This window comes from Trematomus bernacchii, unplaced genomic scaffold, assembly GCF_902827165.1.
Source record: "Trematomus bernacchii unplaced genomic scaffold, fTreBer1.1, whole genome shotgun sequence".
NCBI lineage: Eukaryota > Metazoa > Chordata > Actinopteri > Perciformes > Nototheniidae > Trematomus > Trematomus bernacchii.
The window spans coordinates 375,127-398,753 of record NW_022987582.1 but is presented as its reverse complement, the minus strand read 5'-3'; the positions used below and the strand labels follow the sequence as shown (position 1 = coordinate 398,753).

The 23,627-nt window shown below is 38.9% G+C and overlaps 3 protein-coding genes and 1 long non-coding RNA gene across 5 annotated transcripts; 2 read left to right on the top strand and 2 right to left on the bottom strand.

The window, feature by feature from the left end:
• Positions 1 to 8: 8 nt before the first annotated feature.
• LOC117480427 (transmembrane protein 238-like) lies at positions 9 to 2,145 on the top strand. Its single transcript, XM_034127748.1, has 2 exons — positions 9 to 118; positions 1,550 to 2,145. Exon 2 carries the CDS (start codon positions 1,552 to 1,554, stop codon positions 1,879 to 1,881), a length of 330 nt encoding a protein of 109 aa, XP_033983639.1. The 5' UTR covers positions 9 to 118; positions 1,550 to 1,551; the 3' UTR covers positions 1,882 to 2,145.
• Positions 2,146 to 2,270: 125 nt separating this feature from the next.
• On the bottom strand, positions 2,271 to 14,236 carry si:dkey-17m8.1 (C-Jun-amino-terminal kinase-interacting protein 4). 2 transcript variants are annotated; one of them, XM_034127744.1, is made up of 28 exons: positions 14,104 to 14,236; positions 12,504 to 12,906; positions 11,776 to 11,970; positions 11,531 to 11,651; positions 11,287 to 11,357; positions 11,009 to 11,073; positions 10,484 to 10,556; positions 10,210 to 10,379; positions 9,774 to 10,054; positions 9,292 to 9,349; positions 8,933 to 9,085; positions 8,794 to 8,836; positions 8,539 to 8,666; positions 8,392 to 8,439; positions 7,625 to 7,765; positions 7,375 to 7,507; positions 6,835 to 6,921; positions 6,684 to 6,731; positions 6,415 to 6,556; positions 6,219 to 6,261; positions 6,010 to 6,090; positions 5,379 to 5,446; positions 5,102 to 5,250; positions 4,839 to 5,010; positions 4,240 to 4,353; positions 4,046 to 4,144; positions 3,882 to 3,971; positions 2,271 to 3,369 (listed from the first exon to the last, which is right to left on the bottom strand). In XM_034127744.1, the coding sequence occupies exons 2-28, from the start codon at positions 12,600 to 12,602 to the stop codon at positions 3,251 to 3,253; spliced, it is 2,991 nt and encodes a 996-aa protein (XP_033983635.1). In that variant the 5' UTR covers positions 12,603 to 12,906; positions 14,104 to 14,236; the 3' UTR covers positions 2,271 to 3,250. The 2 variants fall into 2 exon arrangements, with proteins under 2 accessions (XP_033983635.1, XP_033983636.1); XM_034127745.1 differs by having other exon boundaries at positions 7,375 to 7,471.
• A 967-nt stretch (positions 14,237 to 15,203) lies between these two features.
• On the bottom strand, positions 15,204 to 17,166 carry LOC117480065. Its single transcript, XR_004555630.1, has 2 exons — positions 16,998 to 17,166; positions 15,204 to 16,314 (listed from the first exon to the last, which is right to left on the bottom strand). It is a non-coding gene; the product is annotated as an uncharacterized LOC117480065 (long non-coding RNA).
• Positions 17,167 to 18,990: 1,824 nt separating this feature from the next.
• LOC117480463 (visinin-like) lies at positions 18,991 to 23,610 on the top strand. The gene is made up of 3 exons (XM_034127797.1): positions 18,991 to 20,772; positions 22,451 to 22,562; positions 23,015 to 23,610. Exons 1-3 carry the CDS (start codon positions 20,392 to 20,394, stop codon positions 23,101 to 23,103), a joined length of 582 nt encoding a protein of 193 aa, XP_033983688.1. The 5' UTR covers positions 18,991 to 20,391; the 3' UTR covers positions 23,104 to 23,610.
• Positions 23,611 to 23,627: the final 17 nt, after the last annotated feature.

Sequence of the window (23,627 nt, the reverse complement as noted above, 5' to 3'; positions counted from 1 at the left end):
GCAGTGTCAGGTTTCATTATTTACTGTGGCTTTTCTAGAGACGATCCGGATATGTTCTAAACGGACGAATTCAATCGTAATCGCGTTTGAATCTCATATAGGCCTACTCAGCAAACAGGTAAAGTAACTTTAAGCTTGAGATTTAGTTTGCCGTAAAAATGTGCGTACTCCCATAGTTCGCTGTTGTGAAGTTCTCCTGCATACAAAAGAAGTCCGTTGAAACAAGCCTGCAGAACAGGTGTGGCACCTGTTCTGCAGGGCCGGGTTAACATGTAAGAAACAGAAGGCAGTATTGTACAAATTAAATGTACTTTTTCAGGTTGCTGCGTTAGTTAAAAAATTGTGGGAACACGATAAAGTTTGAAGGTTGGGTCAGAATTCCTTGATATGTAGTCTAAATCTACTAAACACAAATTACATGGCATTTTTGTTAATAGTGACAATCCACTATTTACTTGATTGATTAATACAAAGTCAAACATTGAGATATTACTATTATTAAAGGTAGGGTAGGTAAGTTTGAGAAACCGGCTCGAGCATAGGCGGAGTTTGACATTTGCGCTTGGGGGGGGCACACTTTTTTACTGACGTCAGTACACAGTCCCAACTATTGCGTGTGGTGCTACGGATACAGTAGCAATAAAGCCAGCGCTCACCGCACTGAGTATGACTTCTTCATGCCCGCCGTACACACACACTCATATGGAAGGGGCGGTCTCTCCCCCCAACAACAGTGCATTACATAACTGTAAAACTTATCATAACTGTGCACATCTTATACTTATTTGATAACTACTATATCCCTTGGTTACTTGAACACGCTACAATATTATTAACCAGTGTCCTACCTTATTAAAATATTGATATACGAAATATTTGTATTGGAACAGTTTTCGACGTAGTAATGCTGTAACATATTTCAGCCCCCGCAAAATGCGCCTATGGGCTCGAGATACACTTTTTGTTATATTCCATGGAATGCTCTTAACATCCCGATAGCAATGAATATCTTAAGTGCTTTGACAAAAAATCCATAAAAAAATGTCATCTGTGGAAGCCGTAATACTGTAAAAAGTACGACCAATCATCATACGACCAATCCGGTTTCTCAAACTTACCTACCCTACCTTTAAGCAGGCACAGCCACAAAAAAAATGTAACCTCTCAAAACATGAAACTGCAAAAGATTTACAGCATTTAGAGTTTATATCAAATTACCATAAATAAAAAAATGCATGCATGTAAATGCATACATTACAGGTGTACTGTGTATTCTACAAAATGTGGTCTGCTGTTTGATTCGTGAACGTTTTTGTTGCCACTGTTTTTAATCAAGGGCCACCCTGTATGTCAAACAACCTTTTAAAGAGTTTATAGCATTTATCATGAAAATTATTTTATCATTGCTTTATGTTAATCAAAAACATGTTATCAAAATATCATTGACAATAATAATTTTGTTTCTAGGTAATCAATTGGTAAATTCCATGAATAATGTTATAGTATGCCTCTGAACTGTCAACATCACCCCCTCTCTTTTTCCGTGCAGCCATGGCACCAAAATATGACGGCTTGTCCCACTGTAAACTGGCCCTGGTGTTCGCAGTGCTCATGGACCTGCTGGGTGTGATATCCCTGCTGCTGGGGGTCTTCGCCCCACTGGAGATCCAAGGTCGAGACTTTGGGGATCTGCTGGTGTACACAGGGGCCCTGCTGGTGCTCTTTTCCCTGGCAGGCTGGGTCATGTGGTACAGCGGCAACATTGAGGGTCTGACCTCCAGAAAGGAGTTGGGGAGCTCAGTTGGTGGAGCTATGGACCGCCTCGCACGGTCCCTGAGCCGCAGGATACGGATCCCCAGGACTCGCAGCAGCCCAACTTAGGAAGCGGAGCCCAAAGATACCAACAGACTGACTGACTGACTGTTACAAAGAGGGCTGTCCCTCACCAGGCAGCAGGCCAAGCTGCCTGAGGCAAAGGAGTGCCACTGCTGTTTGTGGCTCTCTTCACAAACACGCCTCTTGTGATAACAAACACCTTGTTCACATGACAAAAAAACTGTAATTCGTATCCTCTCTTCTTGAATGGAATGTATATCGTGGACTTCCCTGCTGGCTGTAATATAAAAGATTCATCTTCTCTATTTATTTTGTTGATTTCCTCTGAGGTTGTTCATTCACCCTTTGAGCTCACTTTTAGATGCTGCACCAGTTTATAGCAAAACAACCCAGAATAAAAGTTACTCCATTAACCATTGAAGGCCTTTTTTTTATATGACAATAATCATGATTGCACACAGTTGAGTCAGAAGGAATACTCTAGCCTTATTTTTCTTTCCAAGAAAGACAAGGAGATGCTTAGACATCAACATTACGGCACAAACTCGTGATTGCACATAAATACTGCATAGGACACCTGTAAGAATAATCTACCTTATTTTACAAAATACTGAAATCAAATTTAAACAGAAAACAAATAAAGACATTTGAATACATAAGTCATAGTACTCGTTGGGAAAATAAATAATTTCTAAGACAAGCGCTGTAATTGTTCAATTAGAATACTTGATAACACATACAGACATTTAGAATGTGCAGTTGTTTGTTAATGCACAATAAAATACAAGGAGGGGTTGAAATTTGAAAAGAAAAGCCAAAAAACAAATCACAATCAAAGAAGTTGTACACCATATGCAAAACAGCCTCCAGAGATAAGTGTCTGATTGTCTTATGCTGAGAGAAGATCAATACCTGATTCCAGTTAACACGAGAGCAGCCACCTTGTTAAGTTTAACTTTATGATCCATATATGTAGGATATATACATATATGCAGATGTGAATGACAGCTCAGCATGGCAGGCAAATGGATGAAAGCTATTCGTCAGGGAAACACAACGTATTGTTAGTGCAAATGTAAAAATCAGCTATTAATCAGGAAGCTGAATTACTGACCAGTTTGACGGGCATTTTATAAAATCAGAGAAGACACACATAAGGCTTCAACACTCATCAGAATAATCCAGTCAAAAGATAGATGTACAACATGAATGAGGTAAACAAGGATGAAACAGCATCAATCATATATAAATATTTTCTAGAGGATGTTTACATTGCTGCCTCATTGAGACGATGGTTCATTCAGTTCCATGAAAGCACCATTTTCAATGATCTCTCTAGCTTTGCTGGTGTACAGTAAGTGTCTTCTCCGTCCATATCTCATCGCAAAAGGGCAGCACTTTGAGATGATCAGTGTCAGAGGGCAGGGCTGGGCACAGAGGGGGTGGGATTCTGCCAGATGATCATCTGACTGCGTTCAGACCGCTGAGGTGTAGTTTTGGGCAAATCTTCCGATTCCTCACTTGCATCGTCCCCTGTAAAAGTTGACAGCTCAGGTAGGTATTACATAAAGTAAACACTGACTAAACTGTAAATAAAGGACACTTCAATTAACACTTATCCCCCCAATTTTTTTTTTCATGTTTATATCAATATATTAACCCTTTGTTACGCTTGAATATGTGAAGAAAACTGAGATTTTCTCTAATGCCTCCATAATTCTGTATACACTTCTCACATTGAAGAAGCTGGCACCTGCTCAGGTGGGAGACTGTTTGTGTGAAAGTGTTTTATTTGGCAAGGTCTTAGCGCAAAGTTGTTAGGGAAGTAGATACAATTGGATAAATGAGACCTGGATTATACTGCACGACTTGTGAGAATTTATTGATTTGATACAGTTTTGTGGAAACTAAACACATCATATGTAATTAATTTAATCAAGAATTTTCTAATTTATTGTTTTTTTTGTTCACAGTTGAGGCATGAAAGAAAAGTTTTATTTATTTTATTTTGAATAATCATCTGGTCATTCCATTAATAAACTCACCAAGGCGGAAGTTGATGTGGCCCTCTCCTCCGCTGATGATAAGCTGAGAGTTTGTGATGGTGGTGCTGCCAGGAGGGATGATCAGACAACCTGCGGGGCAAAGACGTCATTACAACACCCTGAATATATATGTTGTAGAAAAATGTGTTGGAGACTAATCTTACTTGGTGCAGCAATGATGAACCTGACAGCTTGTCTATGTCCATGGTAACACAGCTGGGCTGATGAAATGGAGCAATATGGGATGGAAACTGCTTCTGATGCTGTAGACAGGCATTGATATAGTTACTACTCAATGAAGCACATTTCTGACAATTAGAAATAAAGAACTATACTCTTAAATCTAAATAAAACGTACTTATTGATAATGGGATGGTGAAAATGGCACCACCTCCTGTGCCCACCCACAGGCGGCCAGAGATGACAGCGAGAGACGAGATCTGGAGAGGTGAGAGGGTCAGGAAGGCTTGGCCTGCAGAGGGAGACAGAAGCATGTGAGCTGCAGGGACAACACAAAGCTGCCTGACACAAAACAAAAAATAAATGTAGGCATGAACACATTATAAATATAGTATTGTGGTCCATTGAGTCAGGTTTATTTTCTAATCATTTCTCTTTCCAGAATGTTTAGCAAGTTGAGTTTTTGTTAGTTTGATGCTGAACTCCTGTGACACACCTACAGAAGAATGTGCGCATACTCTTAAAGATGCTGATAAAATAAATTATTATTTTAAAAACTTTAAAAAATGTGAAGGAAATGTTCACAAATACCACTACTTTCCAGCTCAGGACTAACATACGTGTGAGCATTGCTGTTATGATCTAAAACTGTGTTTGCTAACATATAAGAAATAAATCCATTATGCTAAAACATACTGCAATATTCTATATTCCAGGACAGTACATGCATTATATTTAAATGTATGTGTAAGAAAAGAAAAAGTACAGTTTTAGCACCTAAAGTTTTAGCGACCAAAGCAGTAAACTCGACTTCCTGTAGCGGCCGTCCTGTGGACCAATCAAACAGTCTGAGGATCGGGTCGAGTCTGCAGGATGTCCAAACACCACTTCCCCCGGCACACAGGAAACGGACCTGCTGCTCGCTGCGTTCAGAGACCGAGAATGTCTGCTGTGGGTCAGATAAGAAATAATGATGGTGAGTTCAAAGACAGGCGTGAATATAAGACACAGACAATGTAGGTACCACCACAGGTTCTTACCTCAACCTTCTTGCTGTCAACGTCCACCACATGGATTTTGTTCCAATATCCTACCCACAAGCGGCCACTTTTTTCAAGGCAACAGCGAATGGGCTGCAGCGGATTTGATCCGAGAGGCAGCACCGAGTGAGACTGTAGATTCCAGCCATCTACATCATAACAGCAGTCATTGCTTCATTAGTAACATCACTAAGAATCAAGTTGCCAAGTTGTTTTAATTAAAAGAATTAAAGGATAGATGAACTGAAGCAGTCAGATTTTTACTATAAAATATTACCTGAACTGTGTGAGAAAAATGCTAAAGTCCCATCGGCCAAACCAGCGATGACTTTACCCTGAGAATACCTGGCAGATGAGGAGGCCACAAATTCACTTATTATTTATGTAGATTTTTCAGAACATATTTCAAATTTGAGATCAAATAGTTAGATGTTGATAATGTAAATCATTCTTTTTCAATTCCAAATGTCAACATCTATGCTATTGACTAGGTCTGCTATTATGTTACCAAACAATAGCTAGAACTGAACGGCTGAAGTTCATACAAATCAATTAACACCAATTTTAACCTAGACAAGTTAAATGTACAGAATTGTATTCAAGCCGCAATGCTATAACATTGCAATATCATCCGGTGTTTGTCATGTTATTGTAAATAAATATACACTTTTAACCCTTATAATAGCAGAAAGGATGTTTATACAGGTATATATATTTCAAATCTAAAATTGTACATAAAGAAAACGAATGGTGGTATTCGTCTGTAAATAGAAATGTATTTTTCCATTCCTATCCACGCTTAGAAATAAATAAAATCCCGCTCATTTTACATATACATTTAGATATTGCTGGGATTTTAGTTAATATAATAACACATATACATCACACACAGTGCAGAGAGAACTCACGTGAGCGAATGGACTCCCTCTGAGAGAGAGACAGAGTGCAGACAGAGCCTCCTGCCAGCAGAGGCTGAGTGTACTAGTATACTGCGAGACACACATGGGGAGGAAGAGGAGGGGGAATAAAGAAAGGGTGAAAGTGTTGCCATTATTCATTTGACTCAAGAGAGAGAGTTTAATTCATTGAAGCAAGCTGTTTTTCCAGCATACATTACCTTCCTTCCTGAGTTCCAATCCACACAGTTCCTGCAGTGTCCCCTGACATAACAAACCCAGAAGGAAAAAGGAAGTTAGTAAGCAGTGTTCATTTCCAAGAGTTTCCAGTGAGGTATGAGGGGAAAGTACAAGAACAGAAAACATTAGATAAGGTGTCTGCAGGCGGCTGCTGCAGCGTGCAGTACAGGCACTGACCTATGGGCGGCACAGCACAGATGCAGAGGGCAGGAGCTGTGGGGGCGAGGCTGAACTGATCCAGTACTGTGTTGGAGCGTGCAGGATCAATCACTGTAATGTCACTGCAGGAGGCAGGGCCAGAAACTACCCACACAGAACACTGGCAGAGAAGGATGTGCAGTTTGGAAACATGAGCGGCATGGGCATGTGTTAGTTATGCTTGGATGGCATTATACATAGTGATTAGAGTATGACTACTTATTTGAGCAGGATAATGAGAGACTTACTGTGGCCTCTCCTGAGATCTCAGGTGCGACTGCAACCGCATAGTTCATCTGAAGAGAAAAACAAGTCAGGAACCAAGTTTAAAAGCACAGAAAGTGTGATGTAAAGGCTGCTAGGTTCTTTAGTTGAAGAGTTTCACTTTAATAGATCTACCTTAGCTGTGGAGTCTCTTTGATCCAGCAGTCGGAGCTGAATTAGAACAGGCACATCTTTAGGCTCCGGGACAGGCTCATGGGATTCCTGAAATCAAGACAGATAATAAAATGTTTATGTCTGGAATATTTGGTAAGGAAGGCAATATCTTTTTCTTTGGTTTAGTTCAAACTAAAGCTCTATGGTAACAAAACACACAATTCTGACTCATAAAAGCCAGATGAGCTTCAGTCCCATTTCTAATGCTGTATTCTTTACAGGTTTTGTAAAGTGTTTTAGGAGGACAAATTTAAGATATCTCAGTTCTCTCTGGTGTGAGGCGCCAGGTGACGTCAAACAAATATGACGAAAGGATTGTTTTATTTAAAATATTTAAATGTTTTTGGTTTACATGAGTGATTGTGTAGATGAAACACCTGGTAAAGTAAAGGTCAAATGTACTATTTTCCAAACTTTCAGGACTTAGAACGTAGAACGCCGCGTCTACATTTCCCCTCAGATTGCTGCCTGTCTGTTTATATCTGTATGATGTTGTATTACCTGTGTGTTTGCCAGCGGCGTGCTCCAGCCGTGAATCTGCCGTTTTCCAAGTGATCCCCAAAGGTAGGAGCGGATTTCCTTGTAGATTTCTCTCCTCCTGACACGAGGGGAGAGAGCAGCAGGAGAAGAAGATCTAGAGAGAATGCTTCTACTTTAAATCAGCTTCATTGAGCATTTTATATTAATGATTAAATTTGATTTGCAAGTAGAAAAGCATATGGAAGAGTGGCGTGGTGAAACACAGGCTTACTCAGCACGAGTTTGACCCACAGCCGGTAGTTGTGGAGACCCCAGAGCATAGCGAGTTAGGGATGGAGAAGTCGGCCGGGCAAATGAAGGAGCAGGTGGGGGGATTAAGGGTCCCTTGGTGAGGCCAAAAAAGCGGTTGAACCTTTAATAAAATAACAAACAATTACAAATATTGTATAAATGCCAGTAAACGTCTGGCTACAGCATGTTATCAAAAATGTAATTTTATAGCACACTTGTTTATTTCAATTGCCTAGTGTATTGTCCACGTAATGTCAAGTGGTTTTACGAACATATTGATTGGTAATCGAAAAAACAGCAAAGATTCCGCCCTCTCAGGCAGGTAAAGCTCAGCTAACATTGCTACCACACATTACCTATCCAGAATTGTTACGGATGCTTTACAGAAAATAAAGAAAAGCTATGAAACTCCAGCGTATTCAGGTACTTCTAACCAAGTGCTTCCCGAAATGGTGATATTGGTGACTATTTAAGAAACTGCAGTATATCCCCACTGCATTTCTTAATCATGTATTTTTTTGCATATTGATTACAGGTTGCCGTATACAGAGAAAATCAAGGTAACCTGGCAAACATCACATCTTGGCATTCCCTACTGTTTTAGGGTAACTAGAATTGAATAACACGAGACAGCTTCCTGTCTGCGCAATCTTCTGTTTAAAGTGAGGACATGCACTTCACTTCTGTTTTAACAGAATAAATAAATTCTGTTTCAGAATAAGGTTAATTGTTATGATAAACACTTACTTTTTCCAAACACTTTTGTTGTCTGTCAACCTCTCATCATTTATTGCTCTATAAGAAAGGAAAAACACAATTATTTGTGGTTTTATCAAAATTGTAAATGATCTATTGTAACATTACTTTAAAAATAAACTTTGAATCTTAAGTTACCTGAGTGTCTGACTCTTTCTCACAGCCTCCTGCAGCTCTAACAGACGCTGCTTGTATTGGTTTTTCTCCATGACCACACGAGCCATTTCAGAACGAGAGAAGGGGCGCATGGACGCGGGTAGAGAGGCCTGATTGGAAAGATTGAAGCTATTATATCAGGTATAAACCTTATTTCGTACATGATAATAAACATTGAGCAGCTACTGGATTATTAAAAAATAACAAATAGATAGAAAAAAACCGATGTCTCCTTACATCAGGATCCTCAGATTGGCATGTTTCCAGTTCTTTCCGAATTCTAAGAATGGATAAAATAACACAAAACAATGAAATCTAATATTTAAAAGAGGCAAGGACTTAACAATCCACATTAACATTTAAAAACATTTCACACCTCTTTGTTTCCTCCTCCTTCTCCTTCATCCGCCCCTCCAATCGAGAGGCAGTTTCCTGCAGAGACGTCACCTCCAGTGTAAGAGCTGAGCGGTCGTCAGTCAGCTCCACTACCCGAGATATCAAAGCCTTACGGGCAGCTTCTACTAACTCACTGAAAAACAAAGAAAAAACAAAGAAAAAACAAAGCGAAGATGAATAATTTAAGAATATGAAGAGTGAAACATTTCAACACATTTGTGAAATTCTCTCTCCTTAGTGATCTGTTTGTACTGAAGCAATTAAACACAAGTGTTTGGAAAATCCCTTGCACAGAGGACAAGTCATTACACGGCCAGAGAAAGTAATTATAGGACTCACTGGGTGACTTTCAGTTCCTCATACTGACAAAGAATCTCCTCAAACTGGTCTGCACTGCCTACACAGAAAGAAAATACAAAATTAAGTTTGAACACACAGAGAATACTTAGAGAAATAAATGTATTTATGTCTGGTATTTCCGTTTACTCTTAATTTACTCATATTCATATACAAATACATGGAAGGGTGCAAAAAAACCACCTTCCTAGAAAAAGGAAGTATGTCCTTTGAAACTTACAGCAAGAAACCGTTTTCACTTATGTACTTGCACTTCATGTAAATAGGGTATAAATAGATTCTGACAACTTGCAGATATTTCTAAAAAACAACCTTATGTACTGTAAGCTTGTCTGTGATGGATTATTGTATGCGTTCATGCTACACAGAGCACAACATAGGATTTGGGTTAAATGTTTTGTCAAGACAAACAGAATGTAACATGAACTATGTTTGAGAAAAGGGTCTCTAAATGTGTGTTTTACCTCTGACACTGGCCCCTCGGTCTACACTCTCCACATAGTCTCGACTCAGCTCCGACAGCTCAGAGAACACAGAGTCAGTGTTGCGCAGATCCCACTCCATACTATCATCTTCCTCCTCTTCCTCCTCCACCTCCTCTTCTTGCTTGTCCTTGTCCTTTTCCTTTCCTTCTCCTCCCTTCTCCTCTTCTACTTTGCACTCCTTCTCCTCCACCTGCCTCATCTCTTCCTCCACGCTGGTCTCCAACTCGTCTCCCTCTTTGCTGTTCGGTCTGACCGGGGTGCTGATGAAGATGCAAATGAAAGAGTATGGAATGTGAGAAAGGTTTGTGAATCGTTGATGTGATGCTCTGTGTAAACATGAGCTAAAGTGAGCTTGGTTTTTGTTCACACATACTTTTGACTAAAATCTCCAACTGACATACAATAGTTGTATTACCTTGCATCCCCACTGCCATGAAAGTGCCTGAGCTCTGGAGTGGAGCTGATGATGTCATTGATAAACTGATCTGGGGCGGGCTTTCCTGAGATGTCAATCGCATTTTCTTTTTTGGGAACTACATCTTCCAAACAGGGGGGACCAGAAAGTGAATGGGGTCTTTGAATCAACTGCAATAGAAAAGATGGAAATTAACAGCTACTTCTCCACAAAAGCAGTGTATTACAATTTATATATTATGTAGTTAAAATGTGTAAAGTGAGAATATGTTTACCTTGTCATTCACACTGGCTTCTGATGAGACTTGATTGGATGAAAATTCAGCATTCTTCAGACGAACATGATTCCTAAAAGCAACATGCAGTGTCACAGAGTCAAGAAAAGTCCTATCAGTCACTATCAATCTTTGCTTCATTCTTACAATTTGCACCACTTTCTGGCAGCTCCTCGAGGGCAAACACTGATATTATATTTAAATAAAAAACATAAAAGACTAGTTTACCAACAAAAAAACATGGGAAATCGACTAATTTGTAAAAAAGTTTAACTGAAAAACAAAACCTAATTTAGATTTGCAAAATGGTCACAAACTGCCGTTTCTCAGTACATCTACATCTTGGTAAAGGTAAACAGAGATACTGCTTCACTACTGCTCTGTTGTGCAACTGTCAAGGTAAAGTTCAGAAAGTGATGTCTTTGTATTAGGTTGTTAGTTTGGCCTTCAATAAGCTGCTGTCATGGAATACTTTGAGCCTTGCTGTGAGACACTATCAACAGTAACGTGCTTAACAAGAACAACCTTAAAGGAGAATCTCTCTCAGAATCCTTTCTCTTTTCCAAAAGGTCCCGATATGTGTGAGCCAGCTAAAACAGAAAACATCAGTAACATGTAAGAAACAAAGAAATGACAACAAAAACCAAATATTAGAGAAGAGTGTTCTGAGTACCAAAGGACCATTTGTGTGTTGCCTTACATTATTTAAACAAATGTTGATATACAAATGATCATTTTGGGGTATTCCTTTTAGAAGTTATTTCGGGGTAATAAAAGAGACTGAACAGCAGTATCTGACTGACCTTGTTGTGAGTATTCCTCAAAGTGTTCAATTCTCTATTCAGATTTGCCTTTTGCTCCTCCAGGGCCACCACTGGAAGACATAACAAGCAGCTTCAGAGTGACTATCTACTGATTCAGTAACACCGAAAGGTTTGAAGTATAAATTCTTCTTGTCATGAAATAAACAAAACATTTACATTTAAAATACATGGTCCTTATAACATTTCTAACTTTTAATTGTTTTATATTACATTTTTCACTTACACTGATCGGCTTGCCCTCTTGCTTTCTTCTCTAGCTCTCTCTCTCGCCGCTCTCTCTCCTTTTCCCTCCCCCTTATGGCTCTCCTCTCTTGCTCAAATTGGTCATCCAACTCCAGGTACCTCTAAAGAAAATTAAATGCTTTTAAAGCTCTGAGCACAGACAACCTCTTATTTTCAAAGCTTATAAAAAAAGAAATTGTAATTATCGTTTACATTAAAACTTTCAAATCTCCCATCAGTCCTCACCTCTTGACTTTCTTTCCTGAGTGCTTTCTCTACTTGGTATCTGTCCAGCAGCTCTTCTCTCTCAGCCTTCTCCCTCTCCGCCTCCTCCTCCCGGTCTCTCAGCTGGGCTTTGCAGCCGGCCAGCCCCTCCAGGACCCACACAAATATGGGGACCAGCGACTCCACCACACCTTCTCCATGGGTCTCAATAACCGTCTGTGATGGGGCAAAGCAGCAGAGAGGTAAACCATTGAAACATTTCAATTTTTTTCCTTAGAGAATGGGCCTTATTTACCACTTACTTATATTGAGATAATGTGTTTTTTTTCTTAAATTGGTTCTTAAGGGATAAAGGTCTGTCTGAATTATGACCAGCTGCAGATTAGTTGGCCAGTTGATCCTAATAAGCATTTTACTCCAGCCAAAGGCCATAAAAGGGCTATGCGCACGTCCAAAAAGTTGTCAAAAACGCTTAACCAAACAACTAAAATAGACAGCAAATGTAAAATAATCCAGTAGTTTTGAATTTGAGGTACCCCAGCATGAAGTGCATCAAAGGTTGCATCCATATTAGGTAGCGTATATCATTATCTTACCCAAGAAGAACTGCAAAATAAGAAATAAATGGTCAATGTCAACATCTGTGTGAGTAAATGGGTTTAAAAAAGAAACGTGTTTAAAATAACGGTTGGTAAATGAGGCCCATTTTTGGTTTAGAAAGGAGAAAAAAAGCGTTGTAGCTGCTTTACCTGTAGCTCTGAATACAGTTTTCCTGCCTCTTCACTCACAATGTTGGGGTCCAGCTCCACCTCCCCTGACCCGCACAGCACTCTCTCACTGTACTCCATCAGACTATTAGTTTAATCTGCCTGAATTACCTGCCCAAACGGTTCCCCCCCCTCAACAGGAGGTAAATTATTTTAGAAGTCTATTAGCCAATTCTGTTGCTGTCCTGACTACACTTTCTGACCGACTCCTACAACTAGTTTATCTGGCTTTCTAACATTTCTGCTAACCCCAGCACCTTCCATCTTTTATGACTTAATGTTTTGTTTGTCCTTGACAAGGGAAAGCATCATTTTAGACTGCATTTAACTATTCGTTCTGTACTGTGAAGTTTGCCTGATGTCAGGGGGAGTTTTAGAGTCCATCCTGGGAAAGAAAAGAAGAAAAGATTATGAAATATAAAAGGAATGGATAAACTGCCGCTAAGTCGCAAAAGGACAGTCAACTGTTTTGTGCAACAAGCAAGCTTAGACATGCATTTTTTTCATTTTTCAAAAGAATTACCATAAGCCTATTAATTTTTTAACATGAACATGTGGTTTTCTGCTATTATAATCTGTGACTAACATAGTTTGTTTAACAGCAAGCAAAATACAAAGTGACTGCTCAGTAAGGATGAAATTAAAATGAATCTGGCTGGTTTTACACCACAGTTTCAATTACTCACAATTCATGGCAAGACAGATATATATTTGAAGGTAACAAAAGCAGACACAACTTAATTTTATAAAGTTATATTGGGTGAATACATTTGAAAACAATTCAGCAATGACTTTGATGAAAACATAACGTTCTGCTTTATCTGTCTTGTGTGATAGTAAACTGAATATGTTTGAATTTTTTCTTGAAAACTGACTTAAATTATTAATCGATTATAAAATTAGTTGCAGATAATGTCCTGTTATAACCGTAACAAGCAATATCAAGTTGTCCCATGAAGCTTCAGGGATTGTTTTGGGATTTGTTTTACTATAAAATATAAAATACCTGTCAGTTTAACTGTAACTGAGGTGCAGGCATAATAAACATATGTATTTGTTAAGGCATCTAATGAAAGGATGTAGCTCTTAAGTTGCATGTAGATGATTAATAGTATATTTACGGTTTATGCTTTTTGGCTAAAGAGTCTCGTTGATGTACTTTGGCATTTAATCTACAGACACAATAAGAGTTTTCTGTTAGACCTTTATGTATCTTTAATAAAGATTGTGTAATGTGTTGCACAGCAGAGACACACCAAACGACAGCCTGTGTCTGTGTGTTTATAACTTTATGTGCCACAAATAGCCCACAAAAGTTCAAATCTAAATTGAAATGTAAACAACTGAAAATAGCTACAAGTAGTGTATGCAACGATAATTTAGCAAGTGAGCCTTCGTATTAGGCTAAGATAAATGAAAACCATGGTAAAGGACACACTTGAGTTGACATAGCCTACTGTATAAATAAGTAACATGACTGACAGTGGACACCTTGAGAGATATCTGGAAGAAAGATTACAATGCTGTAACTTAAAGAAAGAGCCGAGTTGTCGCTATGCTCGGCTGTGTTTTACAAACTCACCCTCTCGGTTTAATATTTCACAACGATCATGTCAGTGCACCAAAATAATGAAAAGCCAGTCGTTTTTTCTTCGGGTCCGATATCAATTACACATAAACGAGTTTGGAGAAGGAGGTGTTGTTAGATTCTGACTTGCTTGTACATGTCCTCACTCCGACCAATCAGAGCGCTGCATTTGTCAGCAGCAACCAATGGGCGGGAAGAAGAGGCGGGACGTGGCAGTTCTGTTTTCAGAAGGAGAAGAAAAGTTTCCTGAAACTTGAACGGAGACACGTGACCAGCGGGCTGTCAGGTGATCTACTAATGCATACTCTGATACCTGTCGAAATACCTCACATACCTGAAAACATTATGTTCTTTTTTCTCGTGTCATTCATAAGAACAATAGTTTATAGTTAATGATGTTTGTATTTCGAGCACTGTAGGTTATTCAGGTGTCGGGTCTTTATTGGCTTACATAAAATAATAGCCATAGAAAACAGTTTGGACAATGGGTCGAGATATGACAACTTTTTCACACATTGAGATGCACAAGAATAAAATAACATGAAGGCATATTGTAAAAGCAAAGAGAGGATTTGAATGTATCTACAGTTCGTTTTGATTCCAGCAGATGGAGGTATGAACACATTTCCACCTCTGGGTCTTCTCTCTGCTCTCTTTTTGGTTTCTGTTATTTAATGTTGCTGGTTTCTGTTTTGTTGGTCTAGACTTGGCAGCCCTCTAATCCGTCCTGCTTTTGTGACATTACTCCTTTATATCTTCCTCTCTGGACTGTATTATTAATTATAATAGCGTACGACCTGAACCTACTATGTTTTCCACATTCACCTTTACAAATATTTGTATGAGACGGCTAAGCTTTTGCAGCTACACAGTAGAAAACAAACCATAACACTAGAGAAAAATAAACATAATTGTCCTGCCATGTCAGATTAATGTTTAAACAATATTTTACCACTCTTTTGCAATTTTTCACAATTTCAAATGTATCCCAGTGAAGCCTTAAATGGCCAAATCAACCTCTAAAGAAAGGTGTTTGCTCACTTTATATGCACCCACATTTTGTCTCTCCATCTCTGTCCCAAAAAAAACAAACATTAACATGTACTCCATTTATTACATACTCAACATGGTCCGCCTGCATACATGTAAATTGCAGCATTGACAACAAAAGAAAAATGCAGGCGTCAATAAAAAACAGTGTAGTGGAAAGGAGTTGGCTAATACTTAGTGCTATGCTACTATATAGAGTAGTGCTGCTGAGTGTGACTGCTGTTTCCAATGGGTAAAGGGAAACATAGTGAAGTAGCTCAACCTATTTAAATACAAAGATATAAATTATGATTTGATTACCAAAATACATACGTCACCTTTAAAACATAATCACGTTATTAAAATGTCTAAAAGTAGTTGCAAAGCTAGCATATAGTTAGCTAGGAGTAGTACATAAATGGTTGAAATAATAGCTAAAAGTAATGGATAAACATTCAGCTCCAACCATTGCTATGACACTTACAAATAATCCAGTTTCAAATTGGTTCAAATTAACACAAATTGAACATCACAGGTAGTGTAGATGAAGGGGTGAGTTCACCTGACCTTGGGGGTTATGTCTGACAACAAAGGTTGGGAACCACTAAATTACAGTCAGATTTGTGTGCAGATTTTTCATGGATTTCTGTTGTATCCTGTCAATAATTCTTAATTAAACTGTGACTTTTTTAATTACCCTCCCACTCTCTACAAGAACCTCTTTTCCATCCTCTCTCTCCGCTCTTGTGTTCTCTCTCTTCTTCTTTGTCAGGAGATAAAATACCACCACACCTCCCACCACCACGAAACTGAGGGCCAGAATCACACATCCCAGCCACAGTAAGTGCGACGTTCCTCCCTTAGAGAGGTTCAGTTGGTCCCAAATCCCCACCGCCACACAACTGAAGCCGATCAGAGTTCCCCAAAAACCAAAGGCCAGCATGCAGGATCCACAAGACAGCTCCACGCCGCCGGTCACCACGGTGATGCCCGCCACTGACACAACCCCTCCTGGTAAGGTCACCATCTCAGATTTAGGGTCGTAGCTGACAGTAGAGGTGACATCGGATAGAGTTGAAGGATCAAGCGTTTTCATCTTGGTTGTCATGGTTGGTTTTAGTTCCTTTTTTCAGATGTCCCAAAGTGATTTTGTATGCAGCTTCTTTATTCTCACTCCTACAACATGAAACATAGTTTGAAAAACACTAAGGATCCAGATTTCCTTATATGATTTACTTGTGTAGCTTTACGTTTCGAGACACATCTTTAAACTAGGCCTACTTCCAACTAAGCTGTTAAAACATGTCATTGTATTCGTCTTGCATAATTTACACATTTCGAGAAAATACAACCTTTTTATATTTGGTATCTTTGGGAACTTTGGGGTCTCCATTTCAACTTAAAATAAAGGTCTTTGGGTCTGGCAGCATATTGATTGGGGGGCTGGATATACAAAAAAACTGAATAATAATAATGTTTTATTATTAGTCATTTAAATGGCAAGCGCCAGATATAACTCTAAGTTTAGATACAAATACAGTTGGCATCTGTTTTCTCTGAAGATAAAACACTGCTTGATAACTATACTGCTACTCGGTTTAGAAAACTGCATAAGCCATACTCTTTTCAACCCATGGACAATACAATTGTCTCATGCAAACATATTGAAAACTAAATTCAAAATTAAAACCAATATCTTTTTTACCATAGATACATATCTTTAGTTTTTCAAATGAAAAAGTAGGACCCTTGCTTACACCAGAAATAAAGACGGATTGTAATTGCAAAGAAACTATGTTATTATCAATAACTTTATAGACTAAAACATTGTCTTGTATAAAAATGAAAGCCTTGCTTACCTCAGTTTTGAATCAGGGACTCAGATCTCAGGGGAAATTGAATTAGGTGAAGTTCCTTTAAATTCATAGACGTGATTTGCTTTTGTCCATGAATGTAAGTGATTTCAGTGAAAGCCTGAAAATGCTGCCGACTTTCTCTCTGGACAATGGGTGGAGAAATGTGAGCGGGGGCCCAGAGAGCTGTTACCTTTATCATATACGTCACAACCTGAGGCCTCACAAGATGGTGGGCACAATTGTCAAGATTGTTGTCACTGTTTGTTTGTTCCTCTCTTTCCTTGTGTTCAGTAGGAAGCGCTTGTCTGTCATTAAGCATCATTATAACCCATTACCAGATATTTATCTAAGAACAACTCCCTTCCTCTTTTCCTCTCTCCTTCAGTCTTAGGATTTGAGTCGGGTCCCACCAAGGCATTGTTTGGGCTGAGAGCGGATTTTTCTTTTTCAGCATTTTCCTGTTAGACATTCCCATTTCTGTGGTCATTGGTAGCAAGTTGTATAGTTTTTCATCTGTGCTTTTACTTCTAAAACATTGAGATGAGTATTTTAGTATTCAACCTTATGACTAGCTTGCAATATCATTGAGATGAAATATTATTGAGCGTTTACTAAAGTTTTCCGAGGAAAAGTTGAAATCCAGGGTTTAATCAATTGGGGGGAAAAAACATCCATAAACGTATATTAATTTTTAATTTGTTTTGTACAAATATACCAAGTGCTTAACACGCGTGAATAACTATGCCTGATCTCATAACCCTGAGCAAGGCAGATTTACAGTATATATGTCAGTGATGATGTTGAGGTGGATCGCAGTTCTAGGGTGTAACGCAGGTGAAGATTGATGTCGCCACATAATTGGCTGTAATGCTGCCCAGCCAGCTGGGATGTTGCCAATTGCCAGTCATTGACCTAATTGCAGATATCTCTAGCTGTGTTTACTCCTACTGTCAATAAACGTATATCTGTTGATGCACTATTTAAAGGTCCCCTATTATACTGTTTTTCATCAATATATTATAGGTCTCAGATATATACAAACATGTCTCTGAAGTGTTTGGCTCCAAATACCAAACAGATCATTGTAGCATCCCATAAACCCCTCTGTTTCAGGCCTGTTTCAAAAGTGCTGATTCTCTGTCTTTTACTTTAGATGAAAATAAGGAGCCACTCCCCACGCCCCTCTGAGAGATATCTGGTTAAAAAGAACACAGTGTGCTCTAGGAGGAGATTCAGGTGATAAGGTGGGGGGGTGTTACCTTGGTTGGTGATTGGCTAATGGTTACACAAGCCAAACAAATCGTTATGACATCATAAAGTGGCCAACATCTGATCAGCTCATTTTCAGACAGGTTTTTATATAAATGGATCAGGACAAAAAGTGAGCAAATCTTTTTTCCTGAAACTTTCAGAATCTCTTAACACAGAGTGGACACGTGTTTATGTATAAAAGACATGAAAAGGTGGATTTTGCATAATAGGTGACCTTTAAACAAGTATTATATGTTACTGCCTGCTAAGTAAATATATATCTTATTTATTGTTGCAATACATTTGTGCGTTAAAAAATTCATAATTTCTTTACTAAAAAAGTGTAATTGTTGTGCTTAGATGCTATAGTTTGTGCTTAGATATCCACTTTATATGAACCCTCAGCTTCACCACAGGAAGAATAACATTTCCAAAGGGACCTCAAATCCCTACTTGCACCAGCTCTAGCAATTAGTCGAGCCTAGGGTACAGGTCAGGTGTCAGAGAGTGACGGAGTAATTCTATTGGGCAAGCACTGAAGGGATGATGATGATGCTAATTGGCTAAGGGTTGGATTGGGTGGGACGCAGTGGGTCAGAGGTAATCCAATAGATGGACTCATGAGCATATTTATGGAGCAAAGACCATCCTGCTGCATAAATAAGACATGAAAGATAATCATACAGTGTTCAAAACTGTTTTACTATGCATTCATCTGTCCTGTTTCAGTCAAATGACCCTTGTGCAAACACCCCCACCTCCATGCTGAGTTTTTCAAAACAACAGTCAAGATAATTATTTCAGTCTATTCAAAGCATACACAAAGGAAATAGATTGCTGATGTAAATGTGTCAGCTAAAGTGTTATATAGTGAGTTTGATGTGATGATAACAGTGATGCGTCCTGTAGGGAGATGGCTGTGACGACTACGATGCAACCAGATAGGCCCAAAGGACTGGAACTGAGGAAATGGGTAGAAATGCTCAAATCAGTAAAAATGAAGACAAATGAAAGAGTATGAATGTTTGTGTCAGTTAGTTTGAATAACAGGAAGCATTTAGTGGGAAAAAATGCACTTTGTGGCTGGAAAATTCAAATCCAGGACCAAGAAAGGTTTAAAAGAAGGACAATATGGCGGCCAAAAAGCAAAAACACAATTATGCAGTATATTACACTTTGTATTAAGAGGCACAACTTTTAAACAATCTGCCCAGTAAAACCCAGGTTAGAGACAAAAATGCATTTTAAAGGTCATCCCTGACGTTGGATGGAGGTAATTTACAATGCCTTTAGTGACGTGGATGTGAGGGGCGTAGGTGGGATTTAAGGTGAGGGGGAGTTAAACTGCCTAGACAGATGGTAGTCTGGATTAGGTTTCAGTAGTCAACTAAACCCATTGAAAGGCCACTACAGAAAAAAGCAGACATACAGTGAATGAACTAATGCTAGCTTTAAAAAAACAAAACACCTGGAGCGAATTTTCAACATGTCTGCTAATGTTCTGGTCAGTTTATAGAAGTGATGTTTAAGTTTGTAGCTTCTTAAATACTTCTCAATTCATCAAAAGGGCTGTAAGCACAATGAAACAGTGAAATGCTTAAAATAAATAAAGATTAGTATCCAAGTAAAGTAAAACCATAAACTTCTTAGACGGGAGGCATACCTCAGAAATCATAATATTCATAAATAATAAACAAAGGATTAAACTCAACAATCTCATATACTGTAGATATTTCTAGACTAAGAGACCCAATAAAGAAAAGTAGGCTCAGCCACCTTAAATCCCGCATTAACAGAATTAACCCTCTCGCCCATGGGAGGCGTGCGTTCCCCCTGCCCTCCTTATCTCTTACTGTCTTACTTGTTGAGACACACACTCAAATCTTCAGCCATCATCTGCCGAAACAACACACAGGTAAGCTTTCCCTACAATCCTCACTATGCTATTTATTGATACGGAAGTTTCATCTATTAAACTCATTTCATTAGTGGACTTTACCATATGCATTTTTTTTCCTTCTCTGTTCTCTTTGGCCTCTAACATCAACAGCAGAGGTCAAGCCAGAGGAGAAATCCAAGTGGCACAGGAGAAATAAAACTCCAGTGGCAAATATTTGCCAGTGAGAACTGACCCTGAAAAACTACCATGGGAAATTCAACCAGTAGCGCATTATCGAAGGAGATCCTGAAGGACCTGAAGCTCACCACACACTTCACTGAGGATGAGATCTCCCAGTGGTACGAGAACTTTCAGAAGCAGTGCCCGACAGGACGCATTACACCAGAAGAGTTTGAGCAGATCTACGCCCGCTTCTTCCCTGACAGCGATGCAAAGAGCTACGCACGACATGTGTTTCGCTCCTTTGACGCAAACGACGATGGCACCTTGGACTTCAAGGAGTACATCATCGCACTGCACATGACCTCCAATGGGGAGCCGGCCAGGAAACTGGAGTGGGCCTTCTCGCTGTTTGACGTGGACAAGAACGGATACATCAACAAGACAGAAGTGACAGAGATCTGCCAGGTGAGGGGGAACATGCAGTGGGATGTTGCCTTTTCTAAACATTCATCTCATCTGTTGGAGAGTAGTTCCAACTATGTTGACAAGGAGTGCTAAAGAGAGAAATGTTATTTAATTTGACCATAATGTTCACCATTATTGCTTTATTACAAGAGCTTATTTAAGCTGTTTCGTTGCACAAGGTCTTCAGGGAAATGTCTTATTCAGTTGTCAGCGACAACAGAAAGACCAAACAAGAGGATTACTTGACGTGCAATCTAATACAATAATCCTGTGGTCTATACTACCTTTTAAGTTTACAATGATTAGTTCTCTTTAACTTTTATGCTGGTGAGGCGTATTTTTTAACTCTCTGGTCATTTTATTTAAAAAGTTTTGGAGATTTATATTTGGTTGCGTCTTATTGTCAAGTATTCCTGGTATTCCTGGTAGATCCTATAATATGAATTGCTATTTTTTGGAAAATGACCTTCCTTTTTATAGTATGTAGTACTAATTGCCAGCCCATTTAGAGTGTCTATTTGAGTCTGATAATCTCTGTGATTATGAAGGCAATCCTATTCTTAAACAAGACTACTCATGTATTGCTTTTCCTTAAGACAAATGTTTTAGTATGGTAAGAGGTTTAAACAGATCAGACGAGTATCCAGTTGGCTATAATAATGTGATTTAAATCCTGGCCAACTAGTCAGACTCCAATTGCATCACGTTTACAACCACTGCACCAACAAGCTACGTTTTATACCAACACTGACAAAAGTTCAACAGCCTAAAATAGAATTATACATTGTGAAGAGGTTCGCAATAAACAGATCTGCAACATGCTTAGAAAATACTATTACAGAAAGATAATCCATTGATATTTGTTTACATTGGTAGGTTTAAAGTGTGAAACAAGTGAGTGAGGAAGGCAGGACTTGTCACTCATTTTATTTGGTTTAGTCTACTATACTACACTAATATCGTAGATTATTTTAGGAGAGAGTCAAAATACATTGTATTTTTAAGGCAATGTCAGAAATATTCAGAGGCAAAGGGCAAATCTGCCAAATCGTAGGTATTTTTCCGCATCAACACAATCAAAGTCTGTTCTTGTGTATGTAAATGACTCCAAATTATAATGCCAATTTATTCAAACTGTCCTTTTTAAATATGCTACTTGATACAGATCTGATTGAATTATCCATAAGTGACCAGTAACTGATTGTCATCTGTGAGCCCACTTTGTGAACTATTCTGTAAAATGGAGGGACAGTACAGCGAGAGAAGAGATGTCATCATGGTGTTTGGCCTGTGGCCTGAGGCCTGAGTCTTGGCACTAATCCATGTTAATCTAAGTGTCTTAAATGTGGGAGATGAGTGCTTCAAGTGCTTCAAGGCCTTTAAGTGGGACACACTTAAAGACCTGAACATAAAATGCACAGTCATTTACAAGTTATTTACAATCTGCTGGAATCTAGGTGGCATTTCCCTGAGGAATTACACTCCTGCTTTCTAGGTAGTTTAATTTATCGTGGATAAAATATCCTACATGGGTCTCCAGGATTGCTTTGTCAGCTGCAGCTGCCACATAATTGGCTTGCACATGTTTGTTTTATTTTCTGTGTGGACTTCCGTACATTATTTGTTTGAGAGAAATGAGGCAGCATTATCACCAATCTTTTACCCAACCCCCTCTCAGGCCATATTTAAGCTGATCCCCAAGGAGGAGCAGGCCAAGCTACCAGAGGATGAGAACACACCAGAGAAGAGAGCCAACAAGCTGTGGGCTTACTTCGAAAAGAAAGACAACGGTAAAGAAAACAACACACGTGTCTATGCATTGTGCCCCCGTGGTGCATGACATCTGTTCTTACCCCTGCATGTGTATGTTAGCAAGAGATGAATTCAGTGTAAGCTCTTAGTACCTTTCCTCAACAACTGCCAGCATTACACTTAAATTGACTCCACTGCCTTGCATGCCACACACACACACACACACACACACACACACACACACACACACACACACACACACACACACACACACACACACACACACACACACACACACACACACACACACACACACACACACACACACACACACACACACACACACACACACACACAGGAGATAATCAGGATTTCTTAGATAAGATACAGATGTATAATTCAACCTCATCTTTACCCCTAACTCCTTACTGAACTCCTTACTGTATAATCTTTTTTACCGTTTTCTCCTGCTGTCTTTTTTCCCTCACAGAGCGACTGGCTGAGGGAGAATTCATCAAGGGGGTGATTGAAAATGAGAATGCAATGCGTCTTATCCACTATGAACCAGCGAATGAATAACCATTTAACCATTTAATTCCCTCTCGTTAAAGTCTTTCAAACCCTTTTCCTCCTTGCTCTTGGATCCACTCCACCCCTCTGTGTAAATGCTCTTCCTGCTAAATATTGGTTGCAACTAACATTTCAGTAAGTTTTGTTTATGTCAGATTGTTTTACTAATGTTTGTCCTTTAATTGATATAATATTGAAGCTAAAAGAGGCCAATTAAGGCGTAGCGTTTAACATTTCTGTACAGGTAAAAAATAAGCTTTCTTGCTACTTCTTTTGTATAATAATAAACAATTCATAAGTATCATACCCGATAGGTAGCTTATTATAGTTTTTTTACAGAACTGGAAATGTCTACAAAAGGTTGTAGCTCTAACGTGTTGTACTGAATTCACTGTACAATAAATACATTAAAGGTTTTCTCATATATCTGTGCTTAAAAATCGAGTTATTTGTCTCCCCCAGTAAACAGTAAATTCTTCAATGACCTAGAAACACACTGCATAATATGCTATCAAAAAATGGTCTTAAGTTCT